At 52.5% G+C, this 16,193-nt stretch overlaps 1 protein-coding gene and 1 long non-coding RNA gene across 5 annotated transcripts in view; one reads left to right on the plus strand and one right to left on the minus strand.

The window, feature by feature from the left end:
- The window catches only part of TRMT44 (tRNA methyltransferase 44 homolog), a 29,254-nt gene extending 18,323 nt beyond the window's left edge, over positions 1 to 10,931 (minus strand). For 3 of the 4 annotated variants that reach the window (XM_073237995.1, XM_073237993.1, XM_073237994.1), the window contains exons 1-6: positions 10,342 to 10,930; positions 8,338 to 8,452; positions 5,530 to 5,749; positions 3,973 to 4,041; positions 3,134 to 3,241; positions 1,791 to 1,862 (exon numbers count right to left, since the gene is read on the minus strand). In XM_073237995.1, coding sequence (XP_073094096.1) covers positions 1,791 to 1,862; positions 3,134 to 3,241; positions 3,973 to 4,041; positions 5,530 to 5,749; positions 8,338 to 8,452; positions 10,342 to 10,888 — 1,131 coding nt within the window. In that variant the 5' untranslated portion in view covers positions 10,889 to 10,930. Of the gene's footprint in view, positions 1 to 1,790; positions 1,863 to 3,133; positions 3,242 to 3,972; positions 4,042 to 5,529; positions 5,750 to 8,337; positions 8,453 to 10,341 lie in introns of all 4 variants that reach the window. The other variant, XM_073237996.1, reaches the window with a different exon arrangement.
- A 133-nt stretch (positions 10,932 to 11,064) lies between these two features.
- LOC118967308 (uncharacterized) lies at positions 11,065 to 14,214 on the plus strand. The gene is made up of 2 exons (XR_005054226.2): positions 11,065 to 13,016; positions 13,994 to 14,214. It is a non-coding gene; the product is annotated as an uncharacterized lncRNA (long non-coding RNA).
- Positions 14,215 to 16,193: the final 1,979 nt, after the last annotated feature.

The raw sequence follows: 16,193 nt of genomic DNA on the forward strand, positions 1-16,193 counted from the left end.
AAAGGTTCGGAGGCACCCCAGGCACCTGAGCAGCAGAAGCTGGGGGTGGGGAGGCTGGCTGCACCCACAGGACCCACTAGCCGTGTACGTGGACCCCACTGCTGACTGCCCCCCTGCTGCCCTGGAGGCCTCGAAGGAGAGCAACACCTGTGAAGATGGCACTGGCCCTGGGGTGGGTGCTGGTGGGGAGAGGGGCACCCCGCAGCTGCACAGGGCATAGGCGCGCACGCAACCGTTCCTGCACCCAACTCCCGGCCCACCTTCTCCCGCTCAAGGCCCCCTGGCCTCCTTACAGTGCAGGCCCTGCCCTCCCCACCCAGCTGAGGCTCCTTGCTGCTTGGCGCTCACAGCCACCTGCCACACACCCACTTGTGTATGTGTCTGTCCCCCTCCCCCACCCCCATTTGTCACTGTTGAGGCATCAGCACCTAAGAGAATGTCTGCCAGGTAATAAGCATTAAAATATTTGGTAAATATGTGACTGTTTTTTCTGTTCTTTTTTAATGCATCTTATGGCATTCAAAATTATTCCTGAAGTGAAAGTATATTTCAAGTAAAATACTTCTGAAAACCATATGACAGTATTATGAAAACCCTTTTAAAATTCAGCTTATGAAAAGATGTGTTCTACAGTGGACTAGCATTTACAGTGTAATTTGTCTTCTGAGAACAGGTGGTGAGGGAAAGAAGGAAAAGAAGGGAAAGAAGGAAAGGTGATGACCGCCCCCACCCCGTCCCTAAGGCTCCACCTCTCCGTGGCCTGGGGCCCCCACCTACACCAGGGGCCGCGGGACGGTCGCAGAACGTCAGCACACGTAAGACCCTGGGGGAAGCCAGCTCTCGGCTCAGCACCTGCCAGCACCCCAGGAGCCGGGACAGCGTCGTTGTGAGTGACTCCATGGACCATCACTCTAACTTTAGAAGCAGTGTTTACAGACACCTGCTAACGGCTTTGGAAAATGCTGAGGATGGGACGTTAATAAGCAACAACCAGAGTCAAGATCCTACATGCAGCATGGTCACAAATGAAGCGTGTTCATGTCCTTGAGTTTAAAATAGTGATCCCTTCTGGGAAGGAGTCATAAAAAAAACAAGGACATCCTATCCAACTTCTAGCAAGAGGGCACATGAGGGCTACCAACTGACAGGAAGACTCCCACGGGTCCCAGAGCCTCAGGGGCCGCTCCCCCTCCCGCCTGCACAGTGCTGTGAGGAGGGACGGGGCAGGTGGGCATCTCGACTCCAAACCGAGCTCCTAGCCACTTGCCCCTGAAGATGCCATTCTGTGAGGGGCTCTCAGAGCCCCTCTTCCAGGTTCCCTTAACCCACAAACCTCCCGGGCGCCAGGACTGGCATGGCACCATGCTTCACAGCTCTTCTGTGTGGGCCCCAGATGCGTCCTCCTAAAAGGCTGCCAGGGAGCCCCTTCTCCAGCCAGGTCCTGGCAGTGCGGGTCCCTGCTGCTCAGTGGTACCTGAACAAGCGTCCTGGCGTAGCACCAGGGAAGATGCAGAGAGCAAGGTCCGTCCCCACCCGCAGGCAGCGAGGAGCACGGGGGAGGCCCAGGGCCTGCACACCCAGCTCCTCTGGCACCAGCGTCAGCATCGTGTTCTCAGCCCAACCAGAAGGTCCTACAGTCTGCTGGCTCATCTTTCCCTTCAAACTTCAGAGCACTTTGAATAATGTGCATGTGTGGTCAGCCCTTCTGACCAGCCAATGCACAGATGCTCATTCAAACAGCCGCCAGGGTATAGCCATGCTGAGATCAGATGAGCAAACAGAGCCAGTACCTCTAAGTGAGTCTGTGGGCCGTACATGTCCCAGATTTTTCTTCTTCGGACATCGATCCCTCTGCCTGGATGCTGAAATAATTACATTCAGAAATCAAAGGTTAAGTTCAGTACATCGTAATTTAGCAAGAACAAATTAAACTCTACAGGAATCGCCACCAGTGTGAAGTCCGAGACCCTCAGCACACACGGATGGTATCAGCAGCTCCCAGCTATTGAAGCAGACACTTGCACCCCCATGAGGAAAGGTGAGAGCCCAAGTCCGCTAATAGTGTGAGCCTTCAAGAAGGGGGACGGAGTCGAGCGTGGGGGCTTCTCCAGGGCTGGCGTCCTAGGAAACATGCCTGGAAAGGGAGCCGGCTCTCTCAGCTCTCGGAAACATCTGCTCTGCCACCCTGCCGACCGAGACGAGCCCTGACCCGGCACTCTGTGACCTCCCTTGTTAGCTCTCACAGGGCAACTGGGGTCACATCCAAGTCGGGGGGAGGGGTGCATGGAACACCCTCCTCCTCCCCCGTCATCTCCACCTACCAGCTTGCAGGCCCCACCTGATGCGCTGACACTCCAACCTGTTTACAGGTATTGCAAACGCAGACTCACTCTTTCACAAAGCCAGTTCAGAAAGTACATCACCAACCCCATTTCACTTTCCTACAGCTGTGGATAAATATGTCTATCTCATAGGGTGGAATGCTACGGCCAGAAGAAACTCAGCCTTGGGGTCACCTGACTGGGCTCCAAATCCCCACAGAGGCTGTCAAGGCCCAGGTGGCCAGGCAGGTGACAGAAGAGTGGCACTAACAGCAGACCCCCACAGGAAGGCTGAGATGGCAGATGGCACCAGGCGCAGGCGCCTTCTGCTCAGCCAACTGCTCCAGAGTGCCAGGCGGGCGCTAAGCACCTTGTCTTCACTTCGCTAACCAGAAAATGGGTGTAAACACCAGCTCTGAGGTTTTATGTCATGTTATGCATAAGTGCACAGCTGTCCTCTGGACTAGCACGAAAGCACTTGAACCCACCGCGCCCTTTATTCCTACCAGGGAGGGCTTCCCAACGAAAATATCTGAGCAAAAACACCCATGCTGCTGAAAGCTGGTCACTTCATAGGCACATGGGACATGTGCCTCAGATGTCCTCTTCCACCCAATAGGAGCAAAGCGTTTTCCCGCCTGTTCCACACGCTGCCTGTTCTACAAAGGAACACGGCCTGTACTGAGACACTGTTCAGACAGCCAGGCCAACTGGGAGTCCAGATGGTGCCGGCTGAAACAGACCTCAGTGAACCCCGTGCAGAACCTGACACTCTAAAAAGGTTCCAGAAACAGCCATGGAACCATGCTTACCCCCTCACTGCTCAGGATGTGGACCAGGAGGCCATTTCCGCATCCTAAGTCAACAAAGGACTGCTTGGCCACCACTCCCCGCTCAGCTCTTTCTTGTTCCCACAGAATCTAAGTAAAGAGAAAGAAGTGTGTGATTCACTCTGCGCATGTGGGATTACAAATTACAGTTCCAGAACAAGCGGAGAAGGGACCTCCTCGGAGGCTGAGCTTCGGCACAGGTGATGCGCAGGTGAGCAGAGGGGGTTGGGCCCAGCCCACAGCTCCTGTCTGATGCTCGGTGGGCTAACAGAACTTTCTTCTGGTATAAAGCAAGGGCTTTATAAAGTTAGCTCCTTCATGCTTTCTCTATACTCTTCAAGTTTTACACACTTAGTCTTTTCAGATATAGCATTATTTTGTTTTGATTCAGAGAATTACAGCTGAAAGGAAATTGGGAATCATCTAAACATTTTACATCTAAGAAAATCAATACTATCAAGTTAAAGGAAAGGCCTGGAACCAGAAACACCAAATACTAAGATTGGAAAGCACATGCATGACAGGTGGGCACCCACCTAGCTCCCAAATGCCAACCAGCCTCTCCACATTGACTACTGATGATGGAAGACTGGCTCAGCTTGGCTTTCCGCGGCTCAGTGTCACAATTCAAATGTGTTCCACCCTCACACAAAAGCACCATGCAAGGTTAACAAAAGCTGTTACATGTGCAACCAACCTCGGCCAACAGCACGGTGAACACCCTGACTATGGACTTGGTAAGTGTTGTTCACTACGGTCCACCTACCAGGAGCAACGCTGCCCCACTCCACACAACCTCGGATTGTCATGTACATTCTTACCAGCAGGTAGGCAGCAATAGCCACATCTTCATACACAAACTTCTCAGGATCAGTTACTTCAGGCCACACCTAAAACAGTTCAAGGGCACATGTAAGCTGTTCTCCCATCTCCCACCATTTCACAATAGTTAAAGTATCCCCATAAGGTGTAAGTCAAACTGGACTAATTGTGCAATAAAATTTTAAAAATTAGCTCATTCCAAAGGCAGAAATTCACATCAGCCTCTTCTAACAAAGAGATCTGCATAAGACACACACAGTGTTACCATATCCGCATGTGATAGGGCGCATCAAGAGCCATGAAGGCCAAAGCAAGATCTTGCAATAAAGTCAACGTACGTTTGACACTTAGATGAGGCCGCGGACGCCAGAGGAAAATGCTCAGCTACACTTCCCTCACTGTTTACCTAGATGAGGACAGACAAGGAGACGCAGGGCGAGGGAGGCGAGGGGACAGGAGTCAGGGGGCCAGCTGCAGCCTTTGGGTCTGGTGACCATGCCACCCTCGACAGGAGAGGCACTCGGCAGTATGCCCCCGTCGCCCTATCTGTAAGGCAGGGATAGAGCCCAGAGGTCAGGCCTTTGCGGCCACACAGGATGAGCACGAGGTGCTTTTAAATGAAAACACTGGCCACGTAGGTGTGAGGTCTTGAAATTACAATGTGCAAAACGGGCATTTGGCGGAGGGGAAGACCCAGTGGCGGCGCTCAGCGCTCACATTTCTGTCTCTAGCCACAGGGGACCGGACAGTCCAGATGAACCACCTCACTAGGGACAATTTCAAAAGCTGAAAAAACAGAAGTCCCTTCTTGAAGGTACTGGACAGCTAACAAGATCAGTTAACTGCTAGGCCAGGATCTGGGAGAGAGGGGCGGCCCGGCCCAAGTCTGCCGAGCCAGGATCCAGAGACACTTCAGCACAAGTGAGCGGTCACTGTCCCGAGCGTGTGCATCCTGGTTGGCCTCGTTCCACAGCACCAGGTGCCTGACGAAGAGTCTGTGGAAATGAGGAGTGCTGGTGGCTTCTCGGGGGAGGGGGTGCAGATGTGAACTAGGGAGAATGCAAAGGAGGTGCAACTGTGTGAGTGCTGCTTTCCTTCCTAGGCTGAGTGTGAACCCACAGGCCTCGTGTAAGATGCAAAGATAAGGACATGTTATGAAATGTATCTCCTTTTTGAGAATATTTTCTTTCATTCTGTAATTTTTCATATATTTTCTTAAAATACACTTAAGTTCATAATAAAGAATTACGGCAATTTAGTAATTAACATCCAATTATTTCAAATTAAATATTTCCCTTTTGCTCTCTTGGAAAGAATAACTAATGTGCAAACAAACACAGTACTTTCCTGTAAATATCTGCGACGCTTTGTGGCACGCACCCGAGTATCAGGGTACACACAGCCCGCGATGGGAGACCCTGCGTGGGTGCGTTTTGACGCGATGTCTGCATCTGTATGAACTGGAAGGTGCACAAGAAAGCCAATTCTACCTGGCACAGTTTGGCCATGCTGCCTCGTGTAAACGGGGGGAATCAAGGATTTTTCCCTAGAATTACCTTGACCAGGCCTTTGTACTTCTCCTTAAGCTCCTGGTAGGCCTTGCTGTACTTGGAGATGGAAATGAGGGACAGGGAGTTCTTGAACCCACTCCTCCTCCTCTCCACAGACCACCTGGCCAACTTCACCACCAGGTCTCCTCCAAGCCAGGTGGACGTAGGATAAACAATTCCATCTGAATGCCATCTTTCTGGACAGAAAATTAAAACAGATATGAACCTTTAAAAATAAGAGAAATATGAGTAAGCAGAGCTTGTTTCAATTCTTGTTTTTAAGTTAAATGCTTATTATCCAAAAGAAAAGAAAAATTAAGACAGCTACAAGTACAAAACAGTTGACCCAAAACACAAAACGATCTGAAACTAATTGTAGGATTCTCATCAAATAGAGAAAGGCACATTTTAAAAGCCAAAATAATTCCTCTTTTCCTGCAAATATTGTTAAATGTGTTTACACATCCTATGATGGACAAGTAACAATTCTTCTCACCTTCTGCCTCAGGCACTGATGAGCCAGCATCTAAATGCCTAAGGATTGCCCAGACATTTGTTTTTCCTAAACTTTCACATGTGCAACTCAAATGTGAGTATACAGGGCACCACGATACTTTTAAGACATTCACTGGCCAGGAGGTTCAGTGCTCAGCACAAAGCTGAGGGCACCAACAGTCCCTGGGGCAGTTTATGGGTTCACTGTCGGGGGTGTACCTTCAGCCACCAGAAGGCAGCGAGGCCTTGGCCCTCATGTGTTCTGCCCCTGCTCTACCCTGACGCCCACCAGTCCCTGGTCCCCAGCAGATCCACACTGCTGTGCTGAGTAAGTGAACAGAAGCTCAGCACCCGCGGGCTCAGATCAGGATGATATACTCCCCAGGAAGGCAATTCAGGCAGCATGAGGAAGGGGGGGTAGCATCCAGCTTTTGGGGCAGAGAAGAGAAGGCTACAGAAACAGAGACGGTGTTCAGTGGGGCCCCTAAGAATGAGCAGAAGCACGGGCAGCTGCATGAGGGGCACAGAGCTGAAGGCAGGCCAGGGCACAGGGAAAACTGGCCAGCCGCTCTCATGAGACACGGTGGTTTTTGCCACCATGTGCTTCAGAAGGACACAACTCACTCATCTAAGTAACAGGCACCGGCTCCCCCCGGGAGACACACTCAGGGCGGTCACAATGTGGCCAGAGGCTGGGAAGGACTCTGGATGGTCACCTTTCCAGTCCCTTCACCCCAGAAGTTATCCTGCTGGGGCTGACTCAGCTCGGCAGGCCCCTTCCCCGCTGGTCCCTGGGCCTCATGTTCGTCCCCAGGTGTCCCCAGTGGTCCCATGGCCCCTCATCCTCTCAGGCCCCCTCCTCAGGCCCCCATCCACCCTACATACACTGGGCACATGGCCTCTGCTAATGGGGGGCATGGGAACAGAGACCTGTCTCGCCTGCTTTATTTCTTTTCATGGTACTTAGCACCGCCTGGCCGTAGAGCATGTATTTATGTGTCTCCCCCATGAGATCTGCTCACCACTATGTGCCCAGTGCTGGTGGGCACACAACCAGTACTGCTGAAATGAAAAGGACTTGCAGCAGCATCCCACCCAAAGTCCACCTGCTTTGCGCTCAACTTAGAATGCAACGCATCAGGCCCACAGGGCCTGGCCAGGGCCCTGGGGGACGCAAGTCACAGCCTCCCAATGCAGCAGGTCAGGAAGAGCCAACCTAGAAGGATGGGGAGCAGGCAGCCGAGCCCCCTCTAAGTTATCAGAGGACAAGGGGTGCTCCAAGGCATCGCCTGTACAGAGTGCCGGCAAGGGCTCTGTGCCCATACGTTCCCAGGACACTCAAGCAGACAGCGTGGCCATCAGCGCCTGCCTAACAGCTCAGGTGTGTGCACCCACTGAACTGACTGCCCTCCCCCAGCAGACACAGCTTCCCAGGGTGTCAGCTTCCCTCCCCACCTGCCAAAAAGAGAACTGCAGCAGGAAAAGGCCTCAGGGTAAGGTTGCTTGGGCAGCCTCTTGACAATTCCAGAGTCCCTGTGAAGCCAAGCCCGGCCCCCTCCTCAGAGGTTCAATAATTAAACCCCTTTCACAGGTAAGAAGACTGAGGGCCACAGAGATGCCGTACCCAAGGTCACGCTGCTAGTGGGGAAACCCAGGTCTTTCTGACTGCAAACCCCAGTCTTCCCATCGTACCCCTTTCTACAAAGCCACGAGCAAAGCCCATTCCATGTCAACAGACACAATCTCCAAGGTTGTAACAGAAAGTATGGACCGGATGTAGCTCTCAGGAGAATAGAAAAAATGTACCCATCCTCTTCTTCACTTAAGAAAATGCCCAATGGAAGTAAACCAAATTTCACACCTCCCTTACAGGCCCAAACAACACATGAAACTAAGGGACTTTATTAAACTGCTATTGTTATAAGTGTCACTAAATGCACATGAGCCTCAGCCAGAAATAAAAAAGGAAGCTCACACTTGCACCCTAGTACCAAGCCGTGAGGCATAACAAAATAATAAAGGGATCTGAGTTTATTTGAATTCAGCAGTAAAACTAGGTTAGTGAACCAGCACTGCATGGAATGTAGGGACTGAAGACTCAGGCCAGGCTGGAAGCACCCAGATGCAGGCCAGGCTCCAACCCGAATAAAGATGCACATGTCACAGAGACCCCTCCTGGGAAGCCCATTCACACAACCTCTAACTGCCTGAGAGAGAAAATACTTTCAGCTCCTCAGCAACCCAGGCCGTTGCAGCGCCCCCAAAGAATCAGTCATCAGAAACCACAGACATTGACAGAGGTCAGTTTCTAGTCCTTACCATTCTTCTTTGCTGTGACCAAGCTGAATTTGGTAAACGTTGCTCATCTTAACCTTCAAATTCCCTTCGTTATCTTCTTCCAAAGGTAAAAAAGTTACAGTTCCATTGGGGACATCTGGGGGTAAAAAGACAAGGATGACAAATTGGAACCGCTCAGTGCAGTGGCTCACAGAAGCAGTATTCACAACAGCAATGAACCAGCTAGCCGACTTGGATCCCGAGGACTGCCCCCTCTACTCAGAATAGTGCCTCGGGGACAGACACGCCTCCATGCCCTGCTCGCTGAAGGGTCCCCAAGTCCACACCCTCACAGGTCCGGGCAGATGGCTGTGGAGAGGAGCTCTGCCTCATCCCCCTCAGGAAAGATGAGCTGCAGATGTGGAAGTCTGCATCCGAAACCCGCGTGGGCCCTGATCCACACACACTCCCCGTCGGGTGGGGGAGAACGTGAAAGGCGATCACTACACATGGACAAGAGGTGGAAGAGCTGGTCTGGGCAGGGCAGGGTCACCTGGGAAGTCTGACAAGGACACAGAGACAAACGGGGCGGGGTGGAGGGTAACACCATGCAGAAATTTAGCACTGCTGTTCGCAGCAGACAGGACAGCCGCCTGACTATACCCACGTCCTGACACCCCGAGCTGTTACATGGCAAAGAGGGCCTCTGAAGACGTTATTAAGGCTACAGGCTTTAGAAGAGGGAGAACAGGCTAAATGAGGCAGGTGGGCTCAATCTAGCCACAGCTGAGAACTTCCTCCAGCCGGTACAGGGCAGTCAGGTCCCAAGCATGAGAAGGACTGGGTGCTGTCTGGCTGTACGATCCAGGGAGCTGCGAGCAAGAGCCAGGGAGGCCTCTGCGAGCTCCCTGGGAGGCCTTTCCGCTCGTCTCTCGGCATGCTGAACTCCTACTGACCATTCCACATCTGGCGCTCCTGCACCTTCTCCCTCAAGCCTTCCACACGGGGCCCCAATTAATGGCCCTCCTCTGTAGTAAGGGTACATATTTCCTCATGCCCCTCAGAAAAGAAGACAAAACCTACACCCTCCCTAGGACACTGCAGAGGAACTGGCATAGGCGGTACCTTTTCACTGACTTGAGGTGTACCGAATGCTTTTTTATCTAACTGCACCCTCTGCCAAAGATTCTCTTCTTGACCAAACTCTAGCCAGGATCCAATCTTGGCCGATAAGGATTTAAACAAACACTGACATACTTCCTGAGAGCTCAAGGCCGTATTCCTAGAGGACCCCAGGCCCTTGAAGTGCCTGTCTGAGAAAGGTCAAGGCCGCAAAAGAAGTGAGAGTCCCAGCCCACACCTGAATTGGCTGCTGTCTCTCGGCCTCCGTGGGAGAGGAGGAACCTGACTTCCACGCTGTCCTGCCAGTGGGTTTCAGCCCTGAGCAAGTTCACTATGGATTCAGTGAGACCGAGGAATGACCATGGAACGTTCTTGGGGTGAAAGGGTTTATTACCCAGCTCTTCTCCCTGCGATAGGTCGAGCACTAGGACTATGTCTGCACCCAGCAGTCTGCAGGTCTGTACTCCTCCTCGTCTCTGCTTCCGCCCAGAGCACCGGGCAGAGCTCTATATACAGCGACCCAGTCAATAACAGCTTATTGCCTACAGGTGTGGAAGCAGGCGCCTAGCAGCAGGCCAGTTACATCAAGTAGTTTAGGTTCAGGTGAGGATCCTGGCCATGGGAACCCCAACTTTCCCCACACATCACCAGTTAGCAAACACAGATGGGTGTCACAGGGACTAATCCCCTTCTTTTCCTTTTTGTTATTTTTTCACTTTCCTGACTCTTCTGAGCGCCCCACCACCACCACTCTCATTCTTTTAAAACACTCCACCACCTCTGCATGAATCAAAGTGAGGTTCAGTTCACGTGGGATTCTAATTCCTATTCCAACAGTGCATTATTAATTAAAATCTACGTTTACCACTTTAGCTGCCGGCGCCGTGTATCTCTGACACCTCCCGCTCTCTGAAATACTCTTACCTTGCACGACTATTTCTCTCCTCGGAGCAGTAAGTGGGCAATGCAGGCTCTTTTTCGGGATGATGGTTCTGAGAACCATGTCGAGCTCGTGCTGCGCCTCCGGCTGCGATCCCGCGCGGGAACCGGTGAGGAAGGCCAGCAACTCCCGACCGTCGCCGGCGAGGCTCCGGAAGAAATCGTCCCAAAGAGAATCCAGACCCGAGGAGGGAAGGTCTCCCTCCCCGACTCCAGCTTTGCCGGGCTGCCCGGAGGCCCCTGCGAGCAGAGGCGCTCCGGCTGCTGCTTTCTGGTCCCCCTCTTGCTGGAGCCGCCCCGGGAACTCCTCGGGCCCGCGCGCCGCCGGGGCCTGCGCGGCGCCTGCGCTCGGCCTAGGGTCGCGGGCCTCGGCGCAGGGCAGGGCGGCCCTCCGCCGGGCCTCCAGGAGGACGCCACACAGCCGCTTGTTGGCCACCTGCGGCCTCTCCAGCCACACGGCCACCGCCGCCCAGAAGCCACCCGGGAGCAGCGCATTCAGGTCGCACACTGCGGCCCGACCCACCTCCGCCATGGCCAGCCGGAGCCTGGGGCCCGGCGGCGGCGGCGCGGGGCGATGACGCGCTCGGCGGCGCCGGTGTGACGTTAGGGGTGGGGCGCTGGGCCGGAAATGAGCGGGGAGAAGACGGAACGGCCTTGCGCCAGCGTAGATTCCTGTCCGAGCTCGGCACGGAGGTCCTGGCTGAGCAACTTGGCCGTTGCCTTGGTCTCCGCGGATCTGCCCGGCGTGGATTGGCGCCGCACGGTACCAGGAGCCGAACTTTGGAGAAGAACTCCTAAACTCCTGAGGATCACCCGGCACCCGATTGTCCCCAGTAGTGACGACCGATACCGGGCAAGGGGCCGCGCGGCGGCTGTCCAGGGTCGCTCCTCTTAGGAAAGCTCGCTCTAGTGCATTTTCACTCTGGCGTGCTGCCTCTGCGGCAGAGTTGCAAAGGGCGCTCTGCTCTGAGCACAGCCCTGGGGTGTTGCCATGACAGGTGAAGGTCAGCTGTCACCTGCGTGTCCCGGAGGACCAGGGACGCTTGGGTACTGCCAGTTCAGGCCAACGTCACCAGCACAGTCTGCGGGATCTAGGGATATTCCCCACATCCCAGAGTCCTCATTATCTTTGTACATTAGTCCCTCAGTCGTGATCTTCCCTAGAGTCCATGTCAGAATCAAGAAGTGAACACAAGTCATGTGATTTCTCAGGGACAAGAGCACAGACCAAACGTCTATGGCGTTAAGTCAAAGATAAATGAGCTCTGTGATCCCATAGATACACCTTCCCTCTCACTTCCTTGCTCACTCCTTCCCTCCCAGTCTTTAAACATGGCGCTTGATTTTTAGGCTGTCTGTATTAGTCGTGTCAACCTTCAAAATTAGACAGCCAGGTATTTTACTGGCAAAATAAGCTTACTCGGGAACAGCAGAGGAATTGCAGTTCGGAACATGCAAGCTATGGGGAATTACAGGCAAGTTCAGAGAGACAAAAGGAGGGTCAGTTTTTATTATGTTTTAGGAGAAAATTGAGAATCTACTAAAATAAGCAAAAATGGCCTAACACCTGCCCTCTTGTGGGTAAAATTGTAGTATTTCCAGAATATCTCGCCTGGCTTTAGTACGTCTGCATATCAATAGGTAGAAAGAAGTTTGGCTTTAGAGCGTTTGCATCACTCCTCAGGGGTGGAGAGAAGCAAATCTCCGTATCAGTGGGTAATGACCTGGGCAATGGAGGGCTTACCTGTACCTGATGGGGGAGAGGGAGGGCTGGTTTTGCTTCTGAGGGAGCAGGAAAGAGAGAGGCCTGGGCTGCAGTTTGTAAGCAATAAACAGATTTTAAACTTTATTTCTCCCATTGACTGATTTCGGTTTTCAGAGGTATTTTGCCCCAGAATTTGCTCTCCCAGACTTACACTCCCCAAGAATGTCCTACTGTCATTCCTTTGGTCGCACTGAATCCACAGTGAACTTGCCCGGGGCTGAAGCCCATTGGCGGGACACTTCCCCTTCCTCCCACCCGCTGATCTGCTGCAGGGCTCTTCTCATTCTTGGAACCCGCCAAGCTCATTCCGCCCCTTCTGTTGCTGGGTGGCTGCGGCTGGGGAGCCCTCTCCCTGCACACCAGGCGAAACTTCAGCTTGGGTCGGGGGTGGGTTCTTGACTCTGAACGAGAAAGAGTTCTCGACCAGGTCGGACAGGTGTAGGTAAGGAAGGAGTTCATTAAAGCGAGCGTGCTGGTGAATGGCGGCAGCCGCGCAGCAGCAGAGAGCCGGGAAGTGCAGCGGCAAAGAGGGAGAGCGCACTGAACCCTCTCAGCCTGGCGCAGATTTTCTTGCCAACTCTTAAAGCCTTGGCATCCTGTGTCCGCTTGGATCTGCACGGCATGCGGACTAGCCCCGACCACCCCAAGATTTGGGCGAGCCGCAGAGCCCTGGACGGAGGGAGATAATGTTCTAACTTCCCAAAGAAAGGAGATTTTCAGGCAGGCTGCTAAGAGCGGACGGCGCAGCTGCCGTTCTGCCCGGGTCGCTCAGGCGAAGTGAACTCGCAGCGCCTCCGGGAGTAAAGCGGAGGCCGAGCGAAGACTTGGAAATAGAACGAAGCAGCAGCGCAACAGCCAAGACACCGCTGGACGGGCAGAGATGCGATGCGGCGAGGTGAGCAGGGAAAAGGCTGTATTCAAAAGCACACGCTGGAAGGGGAGCGTGGGCGCCCTCAGAGAGGAGGCGCGCTGAGAGACTGGGGGTTCCGTCTTAGGCACTTTCAGGAACGTGACAAAGGGCCAGGGGTTATAGACTTGCAAGGTGGCCTCAAAATGCTTATTTCTGGTGAGAGACATGTCTTCTATCATTAGTCCTCCAGGTAATTCTGCAATATTAAATTAACACAAGAAATTGGTCGGTTCCTCTCCAGGTAATCAGCTTCTCTCTGGGAACATGTCAATCAAGACTGCCCGCCCTGTCCCCAGAGTGGGTTGAGTTATTGTCTGTTTACCAAAGAGTATCTTAGGAATCTAACTTCCTAACTTCCTCATTTTTAAAATGGAATCTTAGCCTTAAGATGGAATCCTTCCTGCTCTTACTACACTGTTTCTATCTTGGCTTTTTTGGAAAATTAATCACAATGCTAGTCTCCTGTCTCTGCCCTCCATCAATTCCCTCCCTAGGGCTTTTCTCTAGGGCTTCCCTCTGCTTGGAATGCCCATTCCCTCCCCATCTTCTCCCAATTAAGAAGTCAGACCAAATGTCCTGTCCTCAAACGGAGCTTGTTGACGTCCCAGCCAAATAACCCAGCACTTCACTCCTTGTTGCGCTGTTTTGTTTTCTTAAAATGGTCCCCTTGGTGGTGTGGTCTCCCCCCAAGAACACATGTGGCCCTAGGTGAGGAGCCCTGTCTGGCCTGCTCATCACTGTGGTCCCCGCTTCGTTTTTGGCATGCTTGATACACCCAAGGAATAATCGCTGAATGAAAAGGCCTCTGAGTGAAGGGAGTGTGGCAGGAGAACTGTGTAGACTGGCAGGACTGTCTCTTTGGGGAAAAGCAGGGCCCTAACCAGAGGCTGCTGGATGGGATTCACATATAAATCAAGTATAAAAATCAAATGAGTAATAATATCTGACTTGATTGTTTATAGTTCATGATGCGTGATCAAAACTGAAACAGTCCCTTGCATTGGTCACCATGTAAGAAGAGCTTGTTCGTGGTGCTTCAGAAGATGGAGACTGTTGGGAGTTAGGCTTGGGGTTGATTAATGACTGTACATTGAGTCCCCTATACAGAATTTTATTGTTGTTGACAACCATTTGATCAATAAATATGAGAGGTGCCCTCTCAGCACCACTCTGGCACTGTTTAGCCTCGAGTCCCCTGGCTGGTCCTTTCTGATCTTCCATATCTCATCGTGTCTCCCCCCTCATCCGCGGGTCAGAAGCAGGGAGGGACCGACACTGCCGGGTGTAGGAAGCAGGGTGGAAGCTGGCAAGATCCAGGTGTAGGTCAAGGTTCCAACCCACCACCCAGGGTTGGGAGCGGCCTCTAGGCAGTGCTCTCCTGAAGGACTTCCTGTGATGACGGAAATGTTCTGTGTCTTTTACAGTAGCCACTCGTGGCCACCGAGCACTCAGAATGTAGTGGATATAACTGGGGAACCAAATGTTAAATTTAATGTTAACTAATTCACATTTAAATTAAAATAGCCACATGAGACTCATGGCTGCTGTATGGGACAGTGATGCTCTTGAGAGGCCTAACTGGGATCTGCAAAGCCACTCCACGCTGGGTCCTCAGCATCTAAGTGCTGGGAGCCAGGTGGAGCTTGGGACAGCAGCTCCTGAGGCTTCTCCTGGGAGGCCCTCTGTGCTCGGAGGGTCCTAAGGGCCAGTCCCAGAGTGCTGGTGGAGCGTGATGGTCAGGCCACCCCAGCAGCAGCCCTGTCCATTCCATTGCCTTCCAGGTCCTTAGACACTGCCCAACACCAAGATTTCTTCAGTATTTAAACCCTTTGAATTGAATATGTTAGGTTTGCAGGTCTTTAAAAGATTTATTTCATTGACATATTTATGTCATGCGAGTACCATTGCCATGAAGATCAAAGCTTCCACCCTTTGTATGTGGACCTCATACAAAACCATGTTATATATTGCACAACCTTTTCCCAGGGCCGTCCGCAGCTGCCTGCTACTGACAGGATTTACGAGGGGCAAGGAGGCTGGTGCTGGTGGCCCAGTGGATCTGAGACAGGACCATGCTTGGCACTGAGTCTTCATGGCCCAGCTCAACCTGATTCTGAACCAGTGAGGAAGATGGTGATGGTGAGAAAGGAGGAAGGGGATGAGGAGAGACAAATGGCCAGAGTTGGGGAGCAAACTTTAGTGCTAACAATCTGTTCAAATAGTTGCAGTTTCCAATGATAACCCACAGAGCAAATGACAAAGATTGCGGAGGGAATGGGTGTGCCAAACAGGGTGGAGAGGACAGAGGTCAAAACAAGAGCAGTGGGCGGGGACTGGTGGTAGGCCCCCAGTATGGGACTACCAGGGCACTGGCAGCCGAGTTACTGCACCTGCTCATGCCAGCTGCACTGCAGCGCTGGGCAGTGTCACTAAGAAGTAGCTAACAAAACATGTACAAGACTGGACTCCCTTTCTTTTCCCCAAAGCCAGTCTTAGTGGCATCTCCATTCATCCGGGTCCCAGCAAAACAACCCAGAGTAGTGTATGACCCCTTCCCCTCACCCTACCTCAGCACCATCCAACATGATTCCGTGTCCACCTGACTCTACTTACAGATGCCCGAAGCACATCCCTGTCAGACCCAGGTCAGAGAGTGTCCTAAGGCCAAGGAAGGGACCGAATGTGGGGTACTGAAGCATTGGCAGGCAAAGACCAGGAGGTGGGTCCTGAAGTGAAGCCAGGGTCAGACCTGGGATCAGTCTTAAACAAAGTCACCAGTGCAGGAAAGTAAACAGAGGCTGCAGTAATGAGGGCAAAGTCTGCTGCGAGCCAACCCAGACAAGCCAGGAGGGCAAAGGTAGACAAACGTGAGAGGAGGCGGTAGGAGAGAGTCAGAGAAGGGTGGGGGGCCTGATGACATTCTCAAGGCTGGGAACATCTGCACTGTACATTCTGTGATGACACCCTATCTTACATGGAACCCACAATAAAAAGTCATCCCTCCCTCCGTCCTCACCAATGTCCTCTTAGAAACGTTTCCCTTTCACTCCTGCAATGGACTCAAATGATTTCCAAGGGGAAACATGGTTTTCTAATGTCAGTAAAACACATGAACCTGACTTGCTGTCTAGTTGTTTGATTTGGGTGAAATTGGCCTAAAGA

Source organism: Manis javanica, chromosome 5, assembly GCF_040802235.1.
Source record: "Manis javanica isolate MJ-LG chromosome 5, MJ_LKY, whole genome shotgun sequence".
NCBI lineage: Eukaryota > Metazoa > Chordata > Mammalia > Pholidota > Manidae > Manis > Manis javanica.